The sequence below is a fragment of the Ahaetulla prasina genome, chromosome 5 (genome assembly GCF_028640845.1).
Source record: "Ahaetulla prasina isolate Xishuangbanna chromosome 5, ASM2864084v1, whole genome shotgun sequence".
Taxonomy (NCBI): Eukaryota; Metazoa; Chordata; class Lepidosauria; order Squamata; family Colubridae; genus Ahaetulla; species Ahaetulla prasina.
This window is the reverse complement of record NC_080543.1, coordinates 36,479,992-36,503,355: the sequence shown is the minus strand read 5'-3', so window position 1 is coordinate 36,503,355 and position 23,364 is coordinate 36,479,992. Positions and strand designations below refer to the sequence as shown.

The 23,364-nt window shown below is 37.3% G+C and overlaps 1 protein-coding gene across 4 annotated transcripts in view; it reads left to right on the top strand.

The window, feature by feature from the left end:
- The first annotated feature begins 648 nt into the window (after positions 1-648).
- CBLB (Cbl proto-oncogene B) overlaps positions 649-23,364 on the top strand; it is a 76,541-nt gene continuing 53,825 nt past the window's right edge. Inside the window, exons 1-3 of one of the 4 annotated variants that reach the window (XM_058185021.1) lie at positions 651-1,884; positions 2,434-2,608; positions 9,662-9,912. In XM_058185021.1, the coding sequence (XP_058041004.1) occupies positions 2,441-2,608; positions 9,662-9,912 (419 nt within the window). In that variant the 5' untranslated portion in view covers positions 651-1,884; positions 2,434-2,440. Of the gene's footprint in view, positions 2,609-9,661; positions 9,913-23,364 lie in introns of all 4 variants that reach the window. The other 3 variants (XM_058185023.1, XM_058185022.1, XM_058185024.1) reach the window with 3 other exon arrangements.

Here is a 23,364-nt window from a genome sequence, read left to right as displayed (position 1 = left end):
CAGATTGCTGTGAACAATATGCTGACTCTGTAAATTGCTTAAAGAGGGCTGTAAAGCACTGTGAAGCAGTATAATAAGTCTAACTGCTATTGCTATTAGATGGATTCAAGTCCATTGATCTTATCTACCAGTGATTTGTGTTTACTGCTGTGAATGCTTACATAAATTTGCTATTTATGGCAGTGTAGAAGTTTAAACTACATGCTGTGGATTAAAATACTTATCTTGGTGTGATGCTGAATTCTATATGAGGGAGAAAAAAAACTTTGTATTGTGTAGACATAATTCTCAACGTTCATGCAATGCCATCTTCTTTAGGTCTAGTCACAATTTAAGTGCTGTGGAGTTCAAAAAAATCTTGTCTCCAGTTTTATCGGATTACCACTTCGGTAGACAATATGACACGTTATTCCAAATATTGTTTTACAAGCCCATGTACGCGCGGGGCAGGGAAGTGAGGCAATACAGGATTTAAAATACATCAAGAATTAGGACTACGAATACTATTTCCCTTAATGACTATATAAGCATTTCCCTATCGCCGTAATCAATGGCTATTTTACTTATGCAAGTCATCTCCCCCCCCCCATAAAAGAAGTCGTTTCAGTCTCTTTTCCGTAAGGGTTACTTCCGGCCCCTTTACAGATGTTTTGCAGAAGTCCCGAAGTCGCCCACCACTTCACCTTTCCAACTGATTCATGAATCAGTCAAGAGTAGGAGGAGAGCGCAAAGCCGGAAGTCCTTCCCGGCGCTCCCATTGGTCCTTTGCTGTATCAATCAGGCGCTGGAGGACCAACACGCTTCCAATACTGCCCCGCATATTTCTTTTTAAGTAGGGGGGGCTAAGAAAAGGAGCTCTGTGCCTCTCTTGCCCTTTCCCTTCGCGAAGTCTCCTTTCTTTGTGGTCTGTGAATGTGAGTCCTTTCTCAGCACCTCTATTTCAATTCAGTTCTCTTTCCCTTCCCCCCGCCCCCTGCTTCCCCGTCGCGCGCTCACGTTTGATTGGGCAACATCTGGGAACGGAACCCTAATACCGTTAGAACGGGGTGGGGGAGCGGAGGGGCCGGCGCGAGCCGTTTTCAGCGCGCAGGCGGCGTGCCGGGTTTCTTATCCCAGGATTCCGAACGGCGAGGACAATCCGAGAAAACTCGCCCGGCGTTTAGGTTGCAGCGAGTCTCGCCGCCGCCGCCTGTCCTTGCTTTTCCTTAGCTCCGCCCCCGCAGCCCGCCCCCACACGCCTCTTACCCTCGCGCCGCCGAACCAGGAGCAAGAGCGGGCGAGAACAGCGCTGCTGTCGCCGCCGCCGCCGCTGCTTTTGGTGCTGCTGCTGCTGCTGCCGCCGCCGCCGCAACGGGCCCGCGGTGGCGAAGTAACTACCCATGTTTCCTTCTGGAACCCCAGCAACCGCGACGACTTGGGGGAGAGGCGTCCCATCGCTCTTGGCTCGGCCGGCCTCGCTGCGGAGGCTTAAGGCGTGCCGTGTAGTGCTGCTGGCTGCTCGAGCTGCTCCGAGGGACGGAGACCGCTTACCAAGAAACCGGAACCAGGAAAACTGCTGGGATTTAATAACACGGGCTGTGCTGCGGGCTGTTGTGTGCCCGGTGGGGAGGCAGGGAAAAGAGAAAACAAGAGGTCGCAGTGAGGCGGCAGAAAAGCTCATCAAGCGGCACTTCTTGGGGACACAGTTGCCTAACCTTGGACCTCCCCAAAGCTGGCCAGGAAAAGGCAAAGGAGGCTGATGGTTGTTTGAAACTCATCTTGGATACTGTGGATTTAACAAAAAAGCAACTTTCCCTTTCCATTCTGGAATTTATTTTGTTTTCTCGGTACTTTTAAAAACTATAACGGTACCCACAGACAAGTATCGCTTGTAGTCGCCGACTTGTACGTATTTTTAATGTATCTGTCCCATTATGTATACGGTGTGTAACAGAAGAGATGTAATGTTTTCCCCCTTCTCCCCTCTGCTACCAGATGCTGGGTGGGGGAGGGAGGTTGGTAATATGGCTGTTAAAACCTTTGTTACTCGGCAGATGTATTTGTCCCTTGTGAACCATAGGTGAAAATAATTATTTGTGAGAAAGTGTAAGTTTTAACACTGAGAAGTGAGCATTAAAACTGAGGGTGGACTGATAACATTTTTAAAGGTATAAAAAGAGCTAGATGGAAAAAATAATGTGCATGACATTTAAAACTGTACATTTCTATAAGATGTGCTCTATTAACATTTGATCAAATTTCTTTCTGGATAAAGATTACCAGGTTTTTCTGCTGCTTCTTCCCCATCAAAAGTTAAAACTCCCAGTATAGGTTACATATATTTTTCCTTAAGAGTGACTATGTGAAGTCAGTGTTGATATATTTTACGTCTGGGCAAGAGAGACCAACAATATCACAGCATTACATATATTTATTTTCTTTTCTAAATATAAGATCCCAGATGGCCAATTCCCTCAATGGCCGGAACCCAGGTGGCCGAGGAGGAAACCCCCGCAAAGGGCGTATTCTGGGATTCATTGATGCTATTCAGGATGCAGTTGGCCCCCCCAAGCAGGCAGCTGCTGATCGCAGGACTGTGGAAAAAACTTGGAAATTAATGGATAAAGTGGTGAGTCTGTAAATTACATTTGTAACAAATATATATATACAAAGGAATTATCGATGGATTAGACAAAATGTGTGATTTCAGGTTCATGATAGATATTACAAGCTTATTCAGCCTTTAGCTATGTTTATTCTCAGTATAAAAGAATATTAAATATGTTAAATATACAGTTCTTCAATTGTAAGATTGTTAATATGCAGTATGTTTCATTTATACCACTTTGGCTTATGTTGTTGTACTGTTTCCTTGAAAATGAAACTTCAGGCAATCATATTGAGATCTACTCTTATGTTAATCGTATGGATGCAATCAAATCTGCTGAAAAAGAAGTAGGTTTATTATTTTGACCAGATGCACAACAATTTAAACATTATCCTCAGTTGTAATGGCCCAATAAAATTATATTATGTAACCAAATCTTGGAAAATTATTCCTCATTGGAGGATAAAGTAACGTACTAAAGTATCATCTGTCTTAAACTAGAATTACTTATTTTGTAGATTATTGTAGTAGGAGCATGTATTATGAAATACAGATAAAAGGAAATGAGAGTATTTTTTTCTGAACAAAAATGTGTATTGTTATGGAGGTAGGATGTTCTTAAAATTATATATGCAGCATTTATGATAAGCTTAGTATAATGGCCCATTTTCAATCCTTGCAAATTACATTTTATACATAGATTTGTGTAGGTGCTTTCATTGTAGTGTTCATAAAACATAATGTAAGTAGAAAATGCTAAATGCATAGAACTATGTAATATTTTTACACATAGCATATAAAACATTTTTAAGAGACCACCAGTCTGTTTGTCTAATAGTACATATTTCCATGAAAAAGTTCATGGATTCTTTATGAGGAATAGACCTGATATAAACAATTTAAAGCATTTGCATTGATCATCAAGGCACATAAATTCCTTATGGAGTTTTATGCATTATATTATTCCCACTACTCTTGTATGGCAAGGTAGTTACAGTTTTTTCTAGGAATTCTGCTGTACTATCAACTTTGGGTGCCTCATGAAAGTTTTTTAAAAAGATAATGAGCACTACCAAAATTGTGGCAATAACTCAGGTTAAAACATATAACAACCTATTTTCTTAGAATCAGTTCAGAATTTATAATTTCAGTAAAAATGTATTGTTGACTCAAACTTGTGGTAGACTTGTACGTTTTTTATTTAGTTGCCAAGTCATTGCCAGTTCCTAATCTGCATTTTTTTAAATTACACTTTTACATTTAGTTCATAGTGGGCTCATACAATTTTAAAGGAGCAAACTTTTATTTAAGATAAAAAATGTTAAGTGTGAAAACAATTACCTGCTGAAGTTATGGGTTATACTCTTCTTGGCTAAATAAACTTTTGTTGGATTCCAACATTAACCTGGAAGTTGGACATGATGACCTCAGTTACTCTTCCTACTGTATAATTCTGTGAAATACTATAACTTGAAATGTTGGAAAATTACAGGACATAAGTATGCAATTCTAGTTATATTACATTGAATGTAAAGTGACTATACCGGCTGAAAATGTTTTACAGTCTGACTTTGCCTATTAAAGCCTGACTCTTTCACATCATTTTCTGTTCTAATGTTTTTGACCAGAAATACAAAAATTGAATGTGGGTCATTTTGCATAACCACTTGACTGCTGATTATGGTCTTACTTTCCAAAGTAAAAATATTATAAACAGAGTTGGCTATGGTTTACTCTTACCCAGTGACCGATCCAGATTCGATATTGCAACATTATCCTGGGACAAGTACATTATCCTGGGCCTTCATTCATGAGAGCTATGCTCTAAATGCACAATATAAGATAACTATTAGCTTTTCAGTTTCAGTTTTTATTTAAAACATTTATACCTTGCCTGTTTACTTCAGATTTCAAGACATATTACAATAATTAAATATTACTGCTGCAAAATTTCTTACAAAGAACTGGTTTAGAAGAGCTTGAGACTATAAATGAACCCAGTATTTTCAAATGGTTGAAGCAGCCATGACACTTTTTTAGGCTCATATGGTTGTCTCATATCACTATATCACTATACTCACTACATCTATGTGCGAGTACATGCACATATCTGGAAATAGTAGAGCAGTTCCCAAAACAGCTGCATGAGTCTGAAAAAAGTTTACTCTTAACAATTGGGACCATATTTTTAAACGGATTTGGGATTTGAAAATAATTTGAATTAACTTTCTTGGTTGTTTTAATTTTTAAAGAATAGGTAGCCTGCAATCCCAAATTCATAGAACAGTTGGGTATTTTTTCTGAGCTAGAGAAAAAACTTCACACTCAGATGTGTACCTTAACATCAATTCTTGATCTCCTTGCCACATTTTTTCCATCAAAGTAAATTTAGTTGAGAAGGGATTTTTTGGAGGATTTGCACGTTATTACATAGTAATAGTTTAAAATCTTAAAACACAAATCAACAACTAGAATATTAAAACTTATAACTGATATTTTTTTGATGAGTTAGTGTGATATATGGAATCATGGGCTTAATACAGACATCTGTGATGTTTGTGAACTTGGTCAACAAAATCAAGTGGGGTTTATATACGTTTGATATCCAAAATGTTTTCTTTCCTTCTCATGGTCCTTGTACGTGAAAAAACCCCCCAGTATTATTTAGTTTAAAGTTAAAAAAATCCTTGTTTGTATCATTTTCCAACTGATAATTAAGTGTTTTGTTTTTACGTTTTTCTAAAGTAATGGTCAGTGAAATATGTATTTAATATACCAGTTTTATTCTTTAAAATTGCTCTTCTTTTGGAATTTAAAAAAAGATCATGCTATAAATTCATCTTAATTTTCTTCATCCTCTGAATTAAATTTATATACATGTAGTCCTTGATTTAACAACAGTTCATTTGGTGACAAGTTACAACAGCAATGAAAAAAGTGACTTGGGACTGTGTTAAATTTATATTTGTCATGAAAGTGACTCCCTGTGAAGGCTCCTGGATTGGGGCTGAAAGGCGAAAGCAGAAGCAGTATGATCCATCCCAGATTTGGGTAGACCAGGTTGCCCTTATTAAAAAAATCACTTGACTTGGGATTGTTTTTCACAATCGTTGCAGCATTTCAGTGATCAAAATTCAGATGCTCGGCAACTGACTTTCTTTTATGCAGTGCTCCAGAGTCATGTCGTCATCTTTTGCCACCTTCTGACAAGCAAAATCAATGGGGGAAGCCAGATTCATTTAACAAGCGTGTTGCTAACTTAACTTAAGGGATTCACTTAACAAATGTGGCACGGAAAGTTGTAAAATGAGGCACAATTCACTTAACAAATGGCTCACTTAGCAACAAAACTTTGGGCTCAATTTTGGTCGTAAGTCGAGGACCACCTGTGCTAATCATAATATTTATCTAATTTGAAAGAAATTTCCAATGAGATACGTCTTTAGGTTTAAATCTCTGCCGCATGCAATCTGCTGAGATATTTGGTACATCTTAAATTTTGTAGCAAATAGTTTTAAGTTTCTTCTTTGATACTAGATGATCTGGGATAATAAGCTATTAAGGTATGTGCTGCAACATAAAACTTGAGAGTACAGGAAATTGCTTTGCAGATTTGGCTACATGTTCCCCAAATACAAAATGGCAGAATATATATTGATTAAGTTTAGAGTTAGAAAAGTGTGCATTAAAATTTGTTTAAGTGTTCAGATGATTTATATTTAATCAAACTCTGTCACTCTTGGGATCAAGCTTTGAGAAGCTTTTCAATGATATTTTAATATAACTGATACCAAAACTATATAAAAACACTTAATTTTCCTGTTTAGATAGATAAACATAGACTATGTTTCACCATCATTATAATTTTTTAAGAGCCTTCATATAATGGGCAAAGTTCTAAGATATGGAAGTTCAAAAACAACTTCCAGTCTCCTGTTTGCCCCTTGCCCACTGCAATTCAGTGTGCTCTCCTGAATAACATTGTTCTGACATTTGAATTTGTGTCTCAAAATAGTGTTCCTCTCCATCTAATTTATAACATTTGTTTTAAACTTATGAAAACCTATGTAGCAATCCCTCATTCTGATGTATATCATGATTGTCAGAAAGATGTTTTGAAAGCTGAATGGAAGAGAAAAGAGATGTGTTCTTGTGATATAAAACTTTCCATTCATGTTAATATTTTTAAACAGGAACATCTGATATATGCATAAGTAAAAGCTTTCTAAATATCTTCTATAAATAGGCAATGTATAATTTTGTATATTGCTTTTTCTTAATAAATATTAATTCACAACAAAATGTAGCTATTGTTATCCAGCAATTATTTCTATGATACCATTCTAGCTTACATCACTGGTATTTCTCTGATTATCTCCTGTCCAAATTCAAATTAGTAGTTCTGATTTTCCTGATTTGTTTCTACATCTTGTGATAGCAAATTCTATATCTGGAGTATGACTGAGTTTATATTAAGAAGTAATGGTGGCTGGAAAATGGGGTTTGGTGTGATATGTAGTCATATATTATGGTCTGTAAACTGGTTAGTGTGAAACAGGACACAGCCTTGTTAAGTAACTAATGAATAACTAACTAATAAAACAATGTATAAACTGGTCCAGTATTCTATCTATCTATCTATCTATCTATCTATCTATCTATCTATCTATCTATCTATCTATCTATCTATCTATCTATCTATCCTCCTATCCTATCCTATCCTATCCTATCCTATCCTATCCATCCTATCTGACTGAACCAATTCTATTCTGGGCAAATTTTTAGCACCTGAAAGTCATTAACTCTGTACAGGAGGAAGTGGTGTAATGGGTGTGAGGCCATTCTGATTTCCTGTATGAAGGACGCCTGCTTCATTTACTGTGTAAACATATTTTTTTATTAGAACCTTTGGTATTGAATAGAATGATAATAAGAAAAAATTCTTAGCTGTGATAAAGTATATATTTACTAAATTTTAATGTAGTATCTTTGCTACTAAGTGGCCAATTTGCTTTTTACTTGTACAGATCCATATAAATACCTAATCTATAGTTTTCATTCTTCAAAAACTGTTTTGGGATTTTTGACCTCATTCTTTATAAAATATGGAATCAATGAAACATCTTTTAAAGAAACTATTGCTCCTTATTATTTGATGGATGAAATGTTTCTGTCAGTTCATATTTTGCAGCAGTGCAGTCTTAATCTAGAATGAAGTTTGTCCTTATGAAGAACTGTTTAAGGACAGACTTACAAGGGCCGCTTTCCATGGTGCAATTGCAGTTAGATATTCTTATAGAAGTATGCAGATAGTGATATGTTGTGTAGAATTTCTCTTTCTTTCCTTGAAAAACCTAAAAAAGTTGTGTTTTCATGAAATAAAAATCTTGGCCTTTTAAAAATGGGGCAATGATACTTTCAGTTTATTAATAGCTAAATGCTGTACTATAGTACTTATACTGAAATACGTGCTCAGTCTTTAGACTGAAAAGTTCTTGAACAATTATAACTTCAGAAAATAATCAAGTGCACATATTTTAATGGGGGATTAAAATTCCAATGACAAATTCAATTTGTAAAAATGTTATGTTACTACATCTTGTTAGTACAAAATGAGTGTGCTTTCAGGTCAACTTGTTCATAGAAACTATAAAATAATAAAACTATGAAAGCTGAATTAGAAAATAATCTCAGAAACCCCAAATATGATCCTTGGACTGATTCCTTTCAGCTGAAATATTTAATATTTATTAAAACATTTATTTATTAAAATATTTAAAGAAATGGACAAAATAACTACACAATAGCTGAAATGTAGCACTAGCGGAGAAGGAAATTTGGTATGGATGGTCTTCAACTTATGACCATAATTGGCACCAGAATTTCTATTACCAAGCAAGGGAGTTAGTAAGTGATTTCAAGACCTTTTATCATGGTTTTTAAGTGAATCACTGCAATTGTTAAGTGAATTACATAGTTATTAAATAACTCTAGCTTCCCCCATTGACTTTGCTTGTTGGAAGCTGGTTGAGAAGATCTCAAATGGTGATTGTATGACCTGGGCATGCTACAACTATAGTAAATACATGTTGGTTACCAAGTACCCTAATTTTTTTTTCCCATGGGGATACTGCATTGGTTGTAAATATGAGGACCAGTTATAAGTCACTTTTTTCAGTGTTGTAATTTCAAACGATCATTAAATAAATGGTTTGTATATTATTTGCACACAACGTATGTTTTGCTAACCATATGGCAAAATACAAAATACTGACTATACTTTTTTCTTTTAAATTGGCTTTGGTCTTTACAAGATCCTTTATTGATGTAGGTAGCTGTTCTGTTCTGTTTAAATATATTGGCCTGTAGAGTAAAGGAAGAGCCACTGTTTTCTTTCATGGGGTGTGCTGTCTCTTTAGTCAGATGGAATACTCGTTACGCACGAGCAACATGTGTAAGGTTTTGACTTATCTGTGTAATGTCAGACACCTATTTTCATTTCTATATATATATTTAAAAATAGAATCTTTATTATGCATTTGTTTTGCTGAATTTGGAGACTATCCAACCCTGACGACTTTGAGAGACTTACTAATAAGATAAAACAATATACCAGTAAATATAATGGTATTTGGATACTACAGTATTTTCTTTATGAAAAATGTGAAATGACTTTACAAATAATATCTAATGGAATCTCATTGGATTATATTATTATTATTATTATTATTATTATTATTATTATTATTATTATTATTATTATTATTATTATTATTATTATACATATATTCCTACAAGGAATATAAATCCTTCCATTCCCCACTATCCTGTCAGAGCTGAAGCAGCTTCTTGGATGAGAAGCGAAACGTCTTCTAAGAAAAAAAAACCCCAAGAAAGTCCAGTTGCCTCCTGAAAAATCACCTATGGGATAGGTCTCTATATCTGAACAGTTGAGTTCTAGGTAATGTTATAACTTAGGTGTAAGCTTCCCACCATTGTCTTACTCATGTACAATAAATTTTGGGATGGGTGAACTTAATTGTAAAATTTATGTAAATTATTCTTTAATTGTAGGTCAGACTGTGTCAGAATCCCAAACTTCAATTGAAAAATAGCCCACCTTATATACTTGACATTTTACCGGATACGTACCAACACTTGCGACTTATTTTGGGCAAGTATGATGACAACCAGAAACTTGCACAGCTCAGTGAGAATGAATATTTTAAAATCTATATTGATAGTCTCATGAAAAAGTCAAAACGAGCTATAAGACTTTTTAAGGAGGGAAAAGAAAGAATGTATGAAGAACAGTCACAGGACAGGTAAGAGAATTTACATATCTATCTAAACTGTTTAATTCTTTTAGTGTATATTTGCATTTTTCTCTTTGGGAACATTCTATATACTTTCTGAACAAAATTCATCAGGCTTTTTGTTGCTATTCAGAGTGAAAATACTGTACATAACATTTTAATGTATGTGCAAATTTGTATTGTTCAAATTGATAGCCTTTTGATGTGTTTTCCTAAAGAGCCACAATTGAGGTTTGATTTTGGATCCTTATACTGTTTAGCACAATTGAAGATTAATTTGTTGGAAATACCAGTTTGTAATAGAATTAGTTTCATTTGTTTGTAAAATAATTTTGCATATTCTGTTGGACTAGTTGCAGTTTAGTTGTATGTTTGGGAAAGCTTCTAAATGTCAGTGCTGACGCTTGTTTCCCTGTGAGCTAATAGTATTAGATGAAGTTTTTGAAGTCTGTTATGGAACTACTTGTATTTCTATACATATGAAATAATGATACTCTTCAGTTAATATTCCAGGTTTTAATGTTAATCGTTAGTGACTGAGAATGCAAGCTATATTTTAATAACTGTAATATCTTAATATCTTTAAGAGCAATTTTAAATGCCATCTTTTTTGTCTGCTAGAGACATTTCATAATTTAAAATGAGTACCAAGCATGTTTTTATTTAAAATTAAGAATTTTTGTGATACAAGAACAAAGGTACCTCCTATTCGATGTATTAACTTCATTTTTATAGAAAGCATTTTTTTTCATATTAAATAGTCCTATTTGGATAAAGTTAATAGCTAAGTAGATAATTAGAAGTGTTGCTTTGAGAAAGACATGCTAAAAAATGAGGAAAACCTTTTGACTTTGAGACAGGAAAGTGGGTGGCAAGCATGAAGAAGTGGAAGAACTCAGTGGAAGAACTTAGTACTTCTATCCTTTCATTGCATGAAAGGTTTTCTTGATTTCTGACTTTAAAGTGGCCTAATCCAACATTTCATATTTGAAAGAGCTTAGGTTCCCCACCACCATAATAAATAGACTAAAACATCAAATGGATATACACAGAAACAGTTTTATATTTAAAGGTTAAGTCACTTGTTACTAATTCGGTACACTTCAGGTAGCAAACTAAGTAAATTGAAGTTATTCTGCTCTGCATTTGTTTTAATGTTTTGTATCATTTATAAAGGTGGCTCAGGAGCTAGGACTTTGAGCTTGTCGATCGAAAGGTCGGCAGCTCAATGGTTCGAATCCCTAGTGCTTCCGTGTAATGGGGTGATCTCCCGTTACTTGTCCCAGCTTCTGCCAACCTAAAGCACCTAAAAATGCAAGTAGAAAAAATAGGGACCGCTTTGGTGGGAAGGTAACAGCGTTCCGTGCGCCTTTGGCATTTAGTCATACCGGCCACATGACCACGGAGACGTCTTCGGACAGCGCTGGCTCTTTGGCTTTGAAACGAAGATGAGCACCACCCCCTAGAGTCAGCAACAACTAGCACGTATGTGCGAGGGGAACCTTTACCTTTATCATTTATAAAGCTACTGTAGTTAAATTTTTCCTATAAAGTGTTATGCCATGAGAAATGAAAATGGCAATTCAACGCACAGGTGAAAATGTATTAATGCTGAAATGTTACACTGAGCTCCATACAGAGCCATTGAATTTTATTGAATAACTAGACAAACTGATTCATTGGTTTATCATTTCAGAGACATTTCCTTACCAGTTTCCTCACTGCCTTCATTAATGGCAAAATTTCTAACGTACATGAAAAATTGTTACAAATTCAGGGAGAATCTGCGTTGAAAATAGCTCATGTTGAACTATATAACACACTCAAAAATCAGGTATTGACCACAGGAGACTTTTATGACATTTTATATTGTCATAAAATTCTTTATGATAATTTTTATATCATATTCTATAAAAAATTCCAAATTTCAGTTCCATGGGAATCGTGTCCCAGATTTTGGGTGCACTTTTGAGGTAACTGATATAGATATGGAAATGACATCTGAATACCTTTTCCAGGCCTACTCTACCAACGGCTAGTTTGCGGTATATTTTATGACTGCTGATTTCTTTACTGTTGATGATAGATCCTACAACATAGAAGCTATCAACCATTTATATATGTTCATTAGCAATTTTAAATTGGCATAAGTTAGACTGATACTTAAAATTGCTTTCCAAATGGGTACAGAAGTAGTCTGGTGGAGTTACAAGGGCACTGCAAATCAATAAGAAACTATTTATATATTGGAGAGAAGTTTAGATTTTCTTTTTTTAAGTGCCCAAGGCAAGTTCAGGTGGGGATATATTAACAGCAGCGTGATGATAATGTTATTGCCATCAATAGAGGGAGGATTATTTTTGTCTTCTCACACATGAATAAAGAATTTCTTTCTTTCAAATATCATTTAAAGGAATTTTATCCCAATAAAACCGATAATGTTTATTGGATAACACAATCTGATGTTGGAAATGCTTGAATTAATAACACATCAACTCAACTACATTCTGAATATATTTTTAGTAACTTAAATATTTTAATTAATTAGGAGTCCAACTTACTAACAAAATTGAAAGTCCATAAAATAGAGTATTTCAGATTCTGTTTACTTCTCTTTAATATAGAAATATTAATAAAATCAAGAAACCATCTCAGTATAACTTAGTATTGTAATCATCTATGCTAACAGTTTCCCTGAAGCTAATGACTATATGGTTTGTTGAAATGATAATGGGACATTATCATTAGAAACATGAACAAGGAAAAATCTTTGTTAAGACTAAAGCCATTCTACTTTATATGTCAATAAACTATGGCTGGGTTGTTATCACTTAACTCAGTCTCTGAGCTTCAGGCTTCCTTTTCTGTCACAGATCATTTCTCTGTTAAGACTAATAGAGCTGTAAATATTTTGCAGTAGAACTTATCGTTTGCCAGTAGGTATATATACCCAATCACTTAAGACCAAAATAATTGGTGCCTCGTTGTCAGACTTGGAGCAAATGAAACTAACCTCATTGAATAACTTACTAACAACATGTTGCTTTAATTTTGAATATGAAAGGGTGGCTATTTATGTAAGATGAAAGTAGATGAAATAAACAAATATGTATGGCAATCACTTTGAAGTGGCACATGTCTAGTTCTGAAAGATTTTATATGATAGTGGTTTTTTTAGTGTCTCTGTGTTTGTATGTGCACAAGAGAATTAATGATAATTGCTTAAGAATCTATGTTGATTCTGTCATTAAAACATCTTAATTTTCAAATTTTTCACAATACGATTTGTACAATAATATTTTTATGGTTTTTCTTTCATCTGGAAACATCAAAATATATGTTATAACTATATAATAAAATTGAAAGAATTAGATGATCATTAATTAAAAATCATGAAAACCTTGGTTGCTAACAAAAGTATATTGGATGATTATTTAGCTTATTCCTGTAGTTAAGATGAAAAATATGGGATGTGATTTTAGAAAAACGTTATACAACTGTGCCATTGAAAAATTGAATAAGTATGCTCATTGACATTTTATTTTTAACATATTTCAACATACAGATATTTGATCTTTATTTTAATAATATTAATAGATAAAGGGGAGTAATATAAATATGTATTTTTACATTTGGTATTCCATTGCATAATTTAAATACACATAAACACAGATCCTGCATGTGGAAAAAGTAAATACACCCTTACATTTATCACTACTCAAAATACATAAAATCAGAATCGATGCAAAAGATTAGATACTAATGATAAAACATCATTAGAGAATATCTAGAAAGGACCAGTTTTATTTAAACATGAGATGTTTAGTTTGATTTGTTCTTTGTTGTTACGTGGTATCACCATTCCTAGATTAAAAGACCTCGCTGAGCCCTTCTGAAAGAAAGTTAAAGATGCCTATGAGCCTCAGAAGGGATTTTAAAAGATTGCCAGACAACTGGATATCAGTCATTCCATTATCTGAAAGATCAAGTACAGGTGGAAAAGACTTAAAACAAGTTTAGCTTGTCTCAGCAAGTTCACCCTAAGAATAGAATTCTGGATGTTGAAAAAAGTCTCTAAAAATCCCAGACTTTTCTTATTTGACATAGAAGTAACTGTCATCATTATTAATATAAAAAAAATATGAGTCTACTATTGGAAAGAACTCAACAAATTAAATCTAGGCAAATACCACAATACTACCTTCAATATTATTCCAGATAATTACTGGACTAATATTGCTACAATATTATTCCAGAATACTACCTGCTGGAATAATGTGCTTTGGTTATACAAGGCTAAATTATATTATTTGGCCATCTTACTAGAAGACATATTTAATGAAAACCAATGATATCATTTTGCCAAAAGTACCTCTTACCAACTGTAAAGCATGATGGTGGAAATGTTATGCTTTGAAGCTACTCTGCTGCATCGGTACCTGGCTGGCACACCATCCTTGAATCCACCATAGAATTTGTCATTGTACCCAAAAGTGGTTGTGAATAACATGATTACATCTGTCAGAATCAATCAAAAGTTGAGTCATTCTTGCCATATGACCATATCACTAAACAGTCCAGAAAATGAAGGTTTTTGAAATGGCCAAATTAAAGCCCAGGTTTAAATCACATTGAGATGCTGTGGGTGTTTTGAAATGGGCTGTACATGTAAGGAACTTCTCAAACATTGCACAGCTGAAAAAAAATACATAGTGAAATGGGGAAAAGTTCCTCTCAGTTATTGTCAGAGATTGGAAAACAGTTATAAGAATACCTATTTGAAGTTTTCTGCTAAAGGAGACAGTGCCTGGAATGATTTCATACAAGTATTTGTATTATTTTAATCATTAATAATCATGCATAGGTCAAATGAATTGAAAACCACGAACTTATATAATCTAGGTAAAGTGGGGGAGGGTGGAGGGTGTATCCTGCAGACAAAACTTGCAAAATTTCAGAAGGGTGGATAGGCTGAATGGGAAGGTGCAATCCATATTGTGATTGGGTGTTATGCGGGATTTAAAAATGTTGACTACCATCTCAAATTGCATTCAGTTCTTTTAAAATTGGTACAATGAGCCTAAATTCTTGGACTATTAGTTTACTTTAAGGACAGTCACATGCAGAAAACATTGTAACAATTCATAAGAATAATTAATATTTACCTAGTATTTTATATTTGCATAATTTCCTTCTCTGTACCAAATTGCTTATGCATTCTTCCAAGTGATGGATAATGTGTGCCGGACAAAAACCCAAGTGGTTTCTCTAGCACATTTCCCCCCCACTAGGTAGGTTGTTAAAATAACAGAGAGACAGAGATTAATTTTAAGAGATAGGATCTTCCTTAAGACTTCAGAGTTTAATTTGAAAGAACCTTATCCTTGGAAACACATTAAGAAGAAAAGTTTCCTATGCATTTTATTTCTGATAATTAAATAGTCATATCCATATAACAACAATATGGAAATGGTTTTCATTCCCTTGCAAGATGTTTATATGTTTCCAGCTGGGTCCACAGAACACCAACAGTTTTGTCAGGGAAATGAAGCAAGGATTGTGACCCATGCTTTGCCGATTTGGTGAGTATGTAACTGATGTTGTGGTGCACATACAAAAGGGAAGAACGTATGTTGTTGTAACATTTGTTGCATAATTTATCTCTTATGTGGACAGTTATGATTCTTTCAGGCACAAAACTACAGGTAGTCCTTGACTGATGATTCAGGGAAGATTAGACACTGTGAGTTTTGCCCTATTTTACAACTTTTCTTGCCATCATTAAGAGAAAATTAATTATTACAAGTAAAGACCTCCCAATCAATCTCTTATTTAGAGACTGACCAAATCAGGAAATACAGGTAGTCATTGACTTGTAACAATTCATTTAATAACAGTCTGAAGTTACAACGGCACTGAAAAAAGTGATTTATTTATTTATTTATTTATTTATTATTTATTATTTAAATTTGTATACCACCCTTCTCCCGAAGGACTCAGGGCGGTTCACAGCCAAGTAAAAATACAATACTATAAATACAAATTAAAATACAGTTAAAAAACTTATTAAAATTGGCCACAATTAAAATTTAAAACTAAAACCCATTAAAACCCATAAACTTAAAACACTAACCCAGTCCAGCACAGATGAATAAGTAGGTTTTAAGCTCGCGGCGAAAGGTTCGGAGGTCCGGAAGTTGACGAAGTCCTGGGGGGAGTTCGTTCCAGAGGGCGGGAGCCCCCACAGAGAAGGCCCTTCCCCTGGGTGTCGCCAGACGACACTGTCGCGCCGATGGCACCCTGAGGAGTCCCTCTCTGTGAGAGCGCACGGGTCGGTGAGAGGTATTCGGTAGCAGCAGGCGGTCCCGTAAGTAACCCGGCCCTATGCCATGGAGCGCTTTAAAGACATTCACCAACACCTTGAAGCGCACCCGGAAGGCCACAGGTAGCCAGTGCAGCCTGCGCAGGATAGGTGTCACTCGGGAGCCACGAGGGCTCCTCTATCACCCGCGCAGCTGCATTCTGGACTAACTGTAGCCTCCGGATGCCCCTCAAGGGAGCCCCATGTAGAGAGCATTGCAGTAGTCAGGCGAGGCGTCACAAGGCGTGAGTGACTGTGCACAAGGCATCCCGGTCTAGAAAGGCGCAACTGGCGCACCAGGCGAACCTGGTGGAAAGCTCTCCTGGAGGCGGCCGTCAAATGGTCTTCAAAAGACAGCCGTTCATCCAGGAGAACGCCCAAATTGCGCACCCTCTCCATCGGGGCCAATGACTCGCTCCCGACAGTCAACCGCGGACTCAGCTGGCTGTACCGGGATGCCGGCATCCACAGCCACTCCGTCTTGGAGGATTGAGCTTGAGCCTGTTTCTCCCCATCCAGACCCGACGGCTTCCAAACACCGGGACAGCACTTGATAGCTTCATTGGGGTGGCCGGTGTGGAAAAGTACAGCTGGGTGTCATCAGCGTACAGCTGGTACCTCACACGAAGCCACTGATGATCTCACCCAGCGGCTTCATATAGATGTTGAACAGAAGGCGAGAGAATCGGCCCTGCGGCACCCCACAAGTGAGGCGCCGCGGGTGACCTCTGCCCCCGTCAACACCGTCTGCGACCGGTCGGAGAGATAGGAGGAGAACCACCGATAAACAGTGCCTCCCACTCCCAATCCCCCCAACCGGCGCAGCAGGATACCATGGTCGATGGTATCAAAGCCGCTGAGAGGTCTAATAGGACCAGGGCAGAGGAATAACCCCTATCCCTGGCCCTCCAGAGATCATCCACCAACGCGACCAAAGCCGTCTCAGTGCTGTAACGGGCGGAAGCCGGACTGGAGCAGGTCCAGATAGACAGTTTCCTCCAGGTGCAGGGGAACTGATATGCCACCATACTCTCTACAACCTTCGCGGGCGGGTTGGAGACCGGACGATAATTACCTAAAACAGCCGGGTCCAGGAAGGCTTCTTGAGGAGGGCCTCACCACCGCCTCTTTCAAGGCGGCCGGAAAGACTCCCTCCAACAAGGAAGCACTCGTAATCCCCTGGAGCCAGCCTCGTGTCACCTCCTGAGTGGCCAGCACCAGCCAGGAGGGGCACGGGTCCAGTAAACACGTGGTGGCATTCAATCTACCCAGCAACCTGTCCATGTCCTCGGGAGTCACAGGGTCAAACTCATCCCAAACAACATCACCAAGACCGCCCTCAGACGTCCCGTCCGAATCGCCACAATTTTGGTCCAGACCGTCCTTCAGCTGAACGATTTTATCGTATAGATAACCGTTAAACTCCTCAGCACGTCCCTGCAACGGGTCATCCCGCTCCCCCTGGTGAAGGAGGGAGCGGGTCACCCGAAACAGGGCAGCTGGGCGGTTGTCTGCCGGCGCAATGAGGGAGGAGGCGAGCAACGCCGCTTCCCTCAGTGCCACTAGGTAGGTCCTAGTATAGGATCTAACTAGTGTCCGATCAGCCTCTGAACGGCTGGACCTCCAGGAACTCTCTAGGCGTCTTCTCCGGCGTTTCATCCCCCTCAGCTCCTCGGAGAACCAAGGAGCCGGTTGGGATCTACGCCGGGTCAGAGGCCGCAAAGGCACGACACGGTCTAAAGCCCCAGCCGCAGCCCGTTCCCAGGCTGCAGCTAGTTCCTCTGCCGTGCCGTGAGCCAGACCCTCAGGAAATGGCCCAAGCTCCGTCCGGAACCTCTCTGGGTCCATCAGGCGCCTGGGACGGTACCAACGTAATGGTTCCGTCTCCCTGCGGTGTTGGGTAGCGGTCAGAAAGTCCAGGCGAAGGAGAGTGATCTGACCATGACAAAGGTTCAATGACTATTTCCTTTAAGTCCAGATCTCTCAACCACTGACCAGAGACAAAAATCAGGTCCAGTGTGCCACCCCCGATGTGAGTGGGGCCATCCACTACTTGAGTCAGGTCCAAGGCCGTCATGGAAGCCAAGAACTCCCGAGCTACCGTCGATGACGAGCCGGCAGATGGCAGGTTAAAGTCCCCCATGACTAAAAGTCTGGGGTCTCCACTGCCACCCCGCAAGCACCTCCAGGAGCTCGGGCAGGGCAGCTGTCACGCAGCAAGGAGCCAGGTACGCGACCAGCAAGCCCATCTGACATCTATGACCCCACCTCACAAAGAGGGATTCACACCCGGCAATCTGAGGTACAGTGGTCTCCCTCGGCTCTAGACTCTATTTATGCATGTTTTTCCACATTTCTAACTATTGCATCATCTCCAGTTGCCACGTGATCACAATTCACATGGCTCATATTTATACCAGTTGCAATGTCCCAGGTCATGTGACCCTTTAACAAGCAAAGTCAATGGAGAAGCCTATATAATCTAGGTGAAGTGGGGGAGGGGGGAGGGTGTATCCTGCAGACAAAACTTGAAAAATTTCAGAAGGGTGGATAGGCTGAATGGGAAGGTGCAATCCATATTGTGATTGGGTGTTATGCGGGATTTAAAAATGTTGACTACCATCTCAAATTGCATTCAGTTCTTTTAAAATTGGTACAATGAGCCTAAATTCTTGGACTATTAGTTTACTTTAAGGACAGTCACATGCAGAAAACATTGTAACAATTCATAAGAATAATTAATATTTACCTAGTATTTTATATTTGCATAATTTCCTTCTCTGTACCAAATTGCTTATGCATTCTTCCAAGTGATGGATAATGTGTGCCGGACAAAAACCCAAGTGGTTTCTCTAGCACATTTCCCCCCCACTAGGTAGGTTGTTAAAATAACAGAGAGACAGAGATTAATTTTAAGAGATAGGATCTTCCTTAAGACTTCAGAGTTTAATTTGAAAGATCCTTATCCTTGGAAACACATTAAGAAGAAAAGTTTCCTATGCATTTTATTTCTGATAATTAAATAGTCATATCCATATAACAACAATATGGAAATGGTTTTCATTCCCTTGCAAGATGTTTATATGTTTCCAGCTGGGTCCACAGAACACCAACAGTTTTGTCAGGGAAATGAAGCAAGGATTGTGACCCATGCTTTGCCGATTTGGTGAGTATGTAACTGATGTTGTGGTGCACATACAAAAGGGAAGAACGTATGTTGTTGTAACATTTGTTGCATAATTTATCTCTTATGTGGACAGTTATGATTCTTTCAGGCACAAAACTACAGGTAGTCCTTGACTGATGATAATTTATTCAGGGAAGATTAGACACTGTGAGTTTTGCCCTAGTTTACAACTTTTCTTGCCATCATTAAGAGAAAATTAATTATTACAAGTAAAGACCTCCCAATCAATCTCTTATTTAGAGACTGACCAAATCAGGAAATACAGGTAGTCATTGACTTGTAACAATTCATTTAATAACAGTCTGAAGTTACAACGGCACTGAAAAAAGTGATTTATGCATGTTTTTCCACATTTCTAACTATTGCATCATCTCCAATTGCCACGTGATCACAATTCACATGGCTCATATTTATACCAGTTGCAATGTCCCAGGTCATGTGACCCTTTAACAAGCAAAGTCAATGGAGAAGCCAGATTCACTTATCAACCGTGTAACTAATTTAACAACTGCGGGGATTCTCATAGAAAAAGGTGAAATATAAATATAATAAATAAAAGGACCAGAAACCAGACCGCAGCTGCAACATTAGCCATTTCAAACCCCTCCAATCCATACATGCAGCAGACTGCACCCACTACGAAGATGTAGCACGACCACGAACACGAAGCCAAACAGCAGCAGTGCAGCTCACCAGCTCAAATCCCCCTGCAACTCAGACTAATCTGAGCACAACCAAGCCTCCACCCAAACAGGACACACCCCCAGCCAATCAGAGCACAAAACCCCCCCCATCCAATCAGAGCACAGCCAAGCTCCCACCCAATCAGTTCAAACCCCCACTAGCAGTTAAAAAGGAAGAAACAGCTGCAATCACACATTGCTCCCAGAAGCACGAAGCTGAAGCCTGAAGATGACGAATGAGACTTCGTCGAAACGTCGCCAAGACACTTCCAATTTTACGCGGGAGAGAACCCGAATGACCAAAGACCTACATGCAAACACCCGCGAAAACCTCAGAAAACAAATAAATATAATAATAAATATAATATCATGAAAGGAAGCTCACTAGCATGAAAATTTCTTTTAGATTATCTGTTAACATTAGGTTATAGCAAGAACAATTTTATTGGAAAATTAATAAAAAACTTCCTAATAATTAGCTGCTTTTTTACTTTTAATATAATATTCTGCATGGAATTAATTAGCTTCAAAAGTTTAATAGCGGTGAGAAAAAAAGCTGATGCTGAAGGCAATTAGCAGTATGGTTAATCATTGCCAGTTTAAAACCAGATGATATCTAGTAAATATGCAACATTCCTTTATTTCATATCTCTAACAAACTTATTTTAAAAAATAAGTTTGTACATTCTAATGCCATAAGATGCATTATCAGATTATGATTCGGATTTATGCATCCTTTTATAGTAATAAGTTCCATAAGATAGAGCTAATAATAGTGCATTAAATATCTATTATGCACCTCTATTATTATAATCCTTGTTATAGTTATAAAAAAAGGTAATAAGTAGAATACAGATTTTATTGCAGTTTTAAAAATCAAAAATGGATGCCACTGTAAAAATCATTAGCTATTGTGAAAAGGGAACACCAGCCATATTGGGAATAAGTGTGAGTATTTTCAAACTTGGTCTCAGAAGAGCTGCGGGTAAAGAGCTTTTAAAGAGTGAAGAAAAGAAAAAATGAAGGAGACAGTGATACACATACAGATACACACCCTGTTATTGGGTTCTCTTATTATTGTTATTGGCCTGTAAAACTTATTTTAACCTTTCAAAGAGACTTGGATTTGAAACAGCTTATTTTTCTACCAGCAAACCAGCTGGTCTCTCAAAGAAGGCTACCAGGAAGGAGGAACCAGAGCTAATTATTGTCAAGAAAAAGGCTGCCTAAATTTTCTCAGCTGAGGTTGGTGTTCCAGACTTGTTTATTGAAGAGAAAAGTAAACGGGTTTGTTGCTGGACACAGAAATAAAAGTTTCTGCTTTATTTGTTTTTCTTTTATTAATTAATGCAAAAAATATAAAAGAAAAAAATCACTCCATTTAACAACCAAGCTGCCAGTCACAATTGTGGTCACTATGCAAATACTTATAACATTTAACATTTGTTAAATAAAACATACAAACAAACAAAAAGTATACACATAACACAAACACACACATAATATTTTGAAAAATAAATTAAAAAGCAACCCCTCCCCCCCCCAAATAAAGAAACATTATAAAAATTGCACTCTGGTGGCCACTCTTTTTTCTTCCCTGCTATACAAATATTTTTATAGTTTACTTTGGACATTTTTGGATCATTTTGAAGCATCTTTCTTTAGTTAGAAGTTGTATTTGTTAAGACCATAGCTTCAAAAAATACTGCATCTATAGTACACACTTCAAAAGCTCTTTTTATTGCCTTTAACTGGAAGAAATGTTATATAATAGGAGGAAACTTTTTGAACCAAGGACCCTCGCATGTGTAATTTACAGAATGGGTCCAAAATCCAGGACTCCTAATTTCTGTGGAATTGAAATTGGGAAAATTTTATAAAATATTTTGTGACATCAAAATTATGATAAGGAATTTTATGACATAATACAAAATGCTATAAAACATTTTCTGTGGTCAATTCCTGATATTTGATTGCTGTGCAGGTAAGTATGGGCTGTATATCCTTGACTTCTAAAGAAGTTCTCAAGTACTCTAGAAACCTACCAGTGTTAAAGATATTGGGGAATCTGATAAAGAAATATCTTTGAAATGATGACCCAAGGCATCACAAGTTATTTAGTTTGTTTTAAAGCTGTGTTCTTGAAAGCTTAAAGAGACAGGTATGAATAAATATAATCACTCTCCCCAAAGGAAACAAACAAAATGTTAAAAAGTTACGATATATGTAGTTACTTACCAAGCACATCTAAATTATATTAAAGTAACCAAACCATCTTTACAATCCTCAGAGCCGCACCTCTAATGTTTGGAAATTGAAAGTTGAAAAATTTGAGAAGCCCTACAAGTCCCCCATGCCTTTCATGTATCCAGTGTTTGCTTGTCTGTTACTCCTGTCCCTATGTGAAGAAGTCACGGCCAATTAGCCATTATACTTTGTTTTGCCATTAGTAGAAACATAAATACTTCAGGTTTCTGCATATAAAAAACTTAATAATTTAAAATGTTAATGCTTTTAATGGTTCAATACAGATGATCATATCTTGCCTTTTGAATATAAACACATCCCCCTTTCATCAGGGACCAAACCCAGGTAGCTTTCTATGAAAATCCAGAAAGTTTTTATTTATTTATTTTTATTTATTTATTTTGTCACACAGTATATATAAGCATAAGCATGAAATAACTATACAGTATAAAAGCATATATATAGGTATAAGTATGTAATAACTATATTAATTGGATATAACGAAAGGAAACAATAGGACAGCAACGGTACGCACGCTTGTGCTCTTATGCACGCCCCTTACAGACCTCTTAGAAATGAGGTGATTTTTTTTGCTTCATTTGAACTGAGCAAAGTGGTTAATAGGTTCAGAACAAGGCAGCCTAAAAAGAGAGAAATTGAACTTGATTTCTTATCCTAGTTGTTCCAAAACTTTTAAACTTAGTTTTAGATGAAGCAAGAAATTATATTGGTAATGGAAGATACCTTGCTGTATTATTTTCGTCACACAAAGATGAAGGGACTTTTTCAACCTGTCTAGAGCTGTGATGGCCAACTTATGGCATGCATGCCAGAAGTGGCACGCAGAGCCATCTCTTCGGACATGCCAGGCATCATCTGTTGCTCTTCCAGGTTCTGGCTTGCATATGTGCGCTGGCCAGTTGGTCTTCGCAAATGCAGGAGCGCCAGAAATTGGAAGATCAGCTCCCTGGTGCGCATGTGCT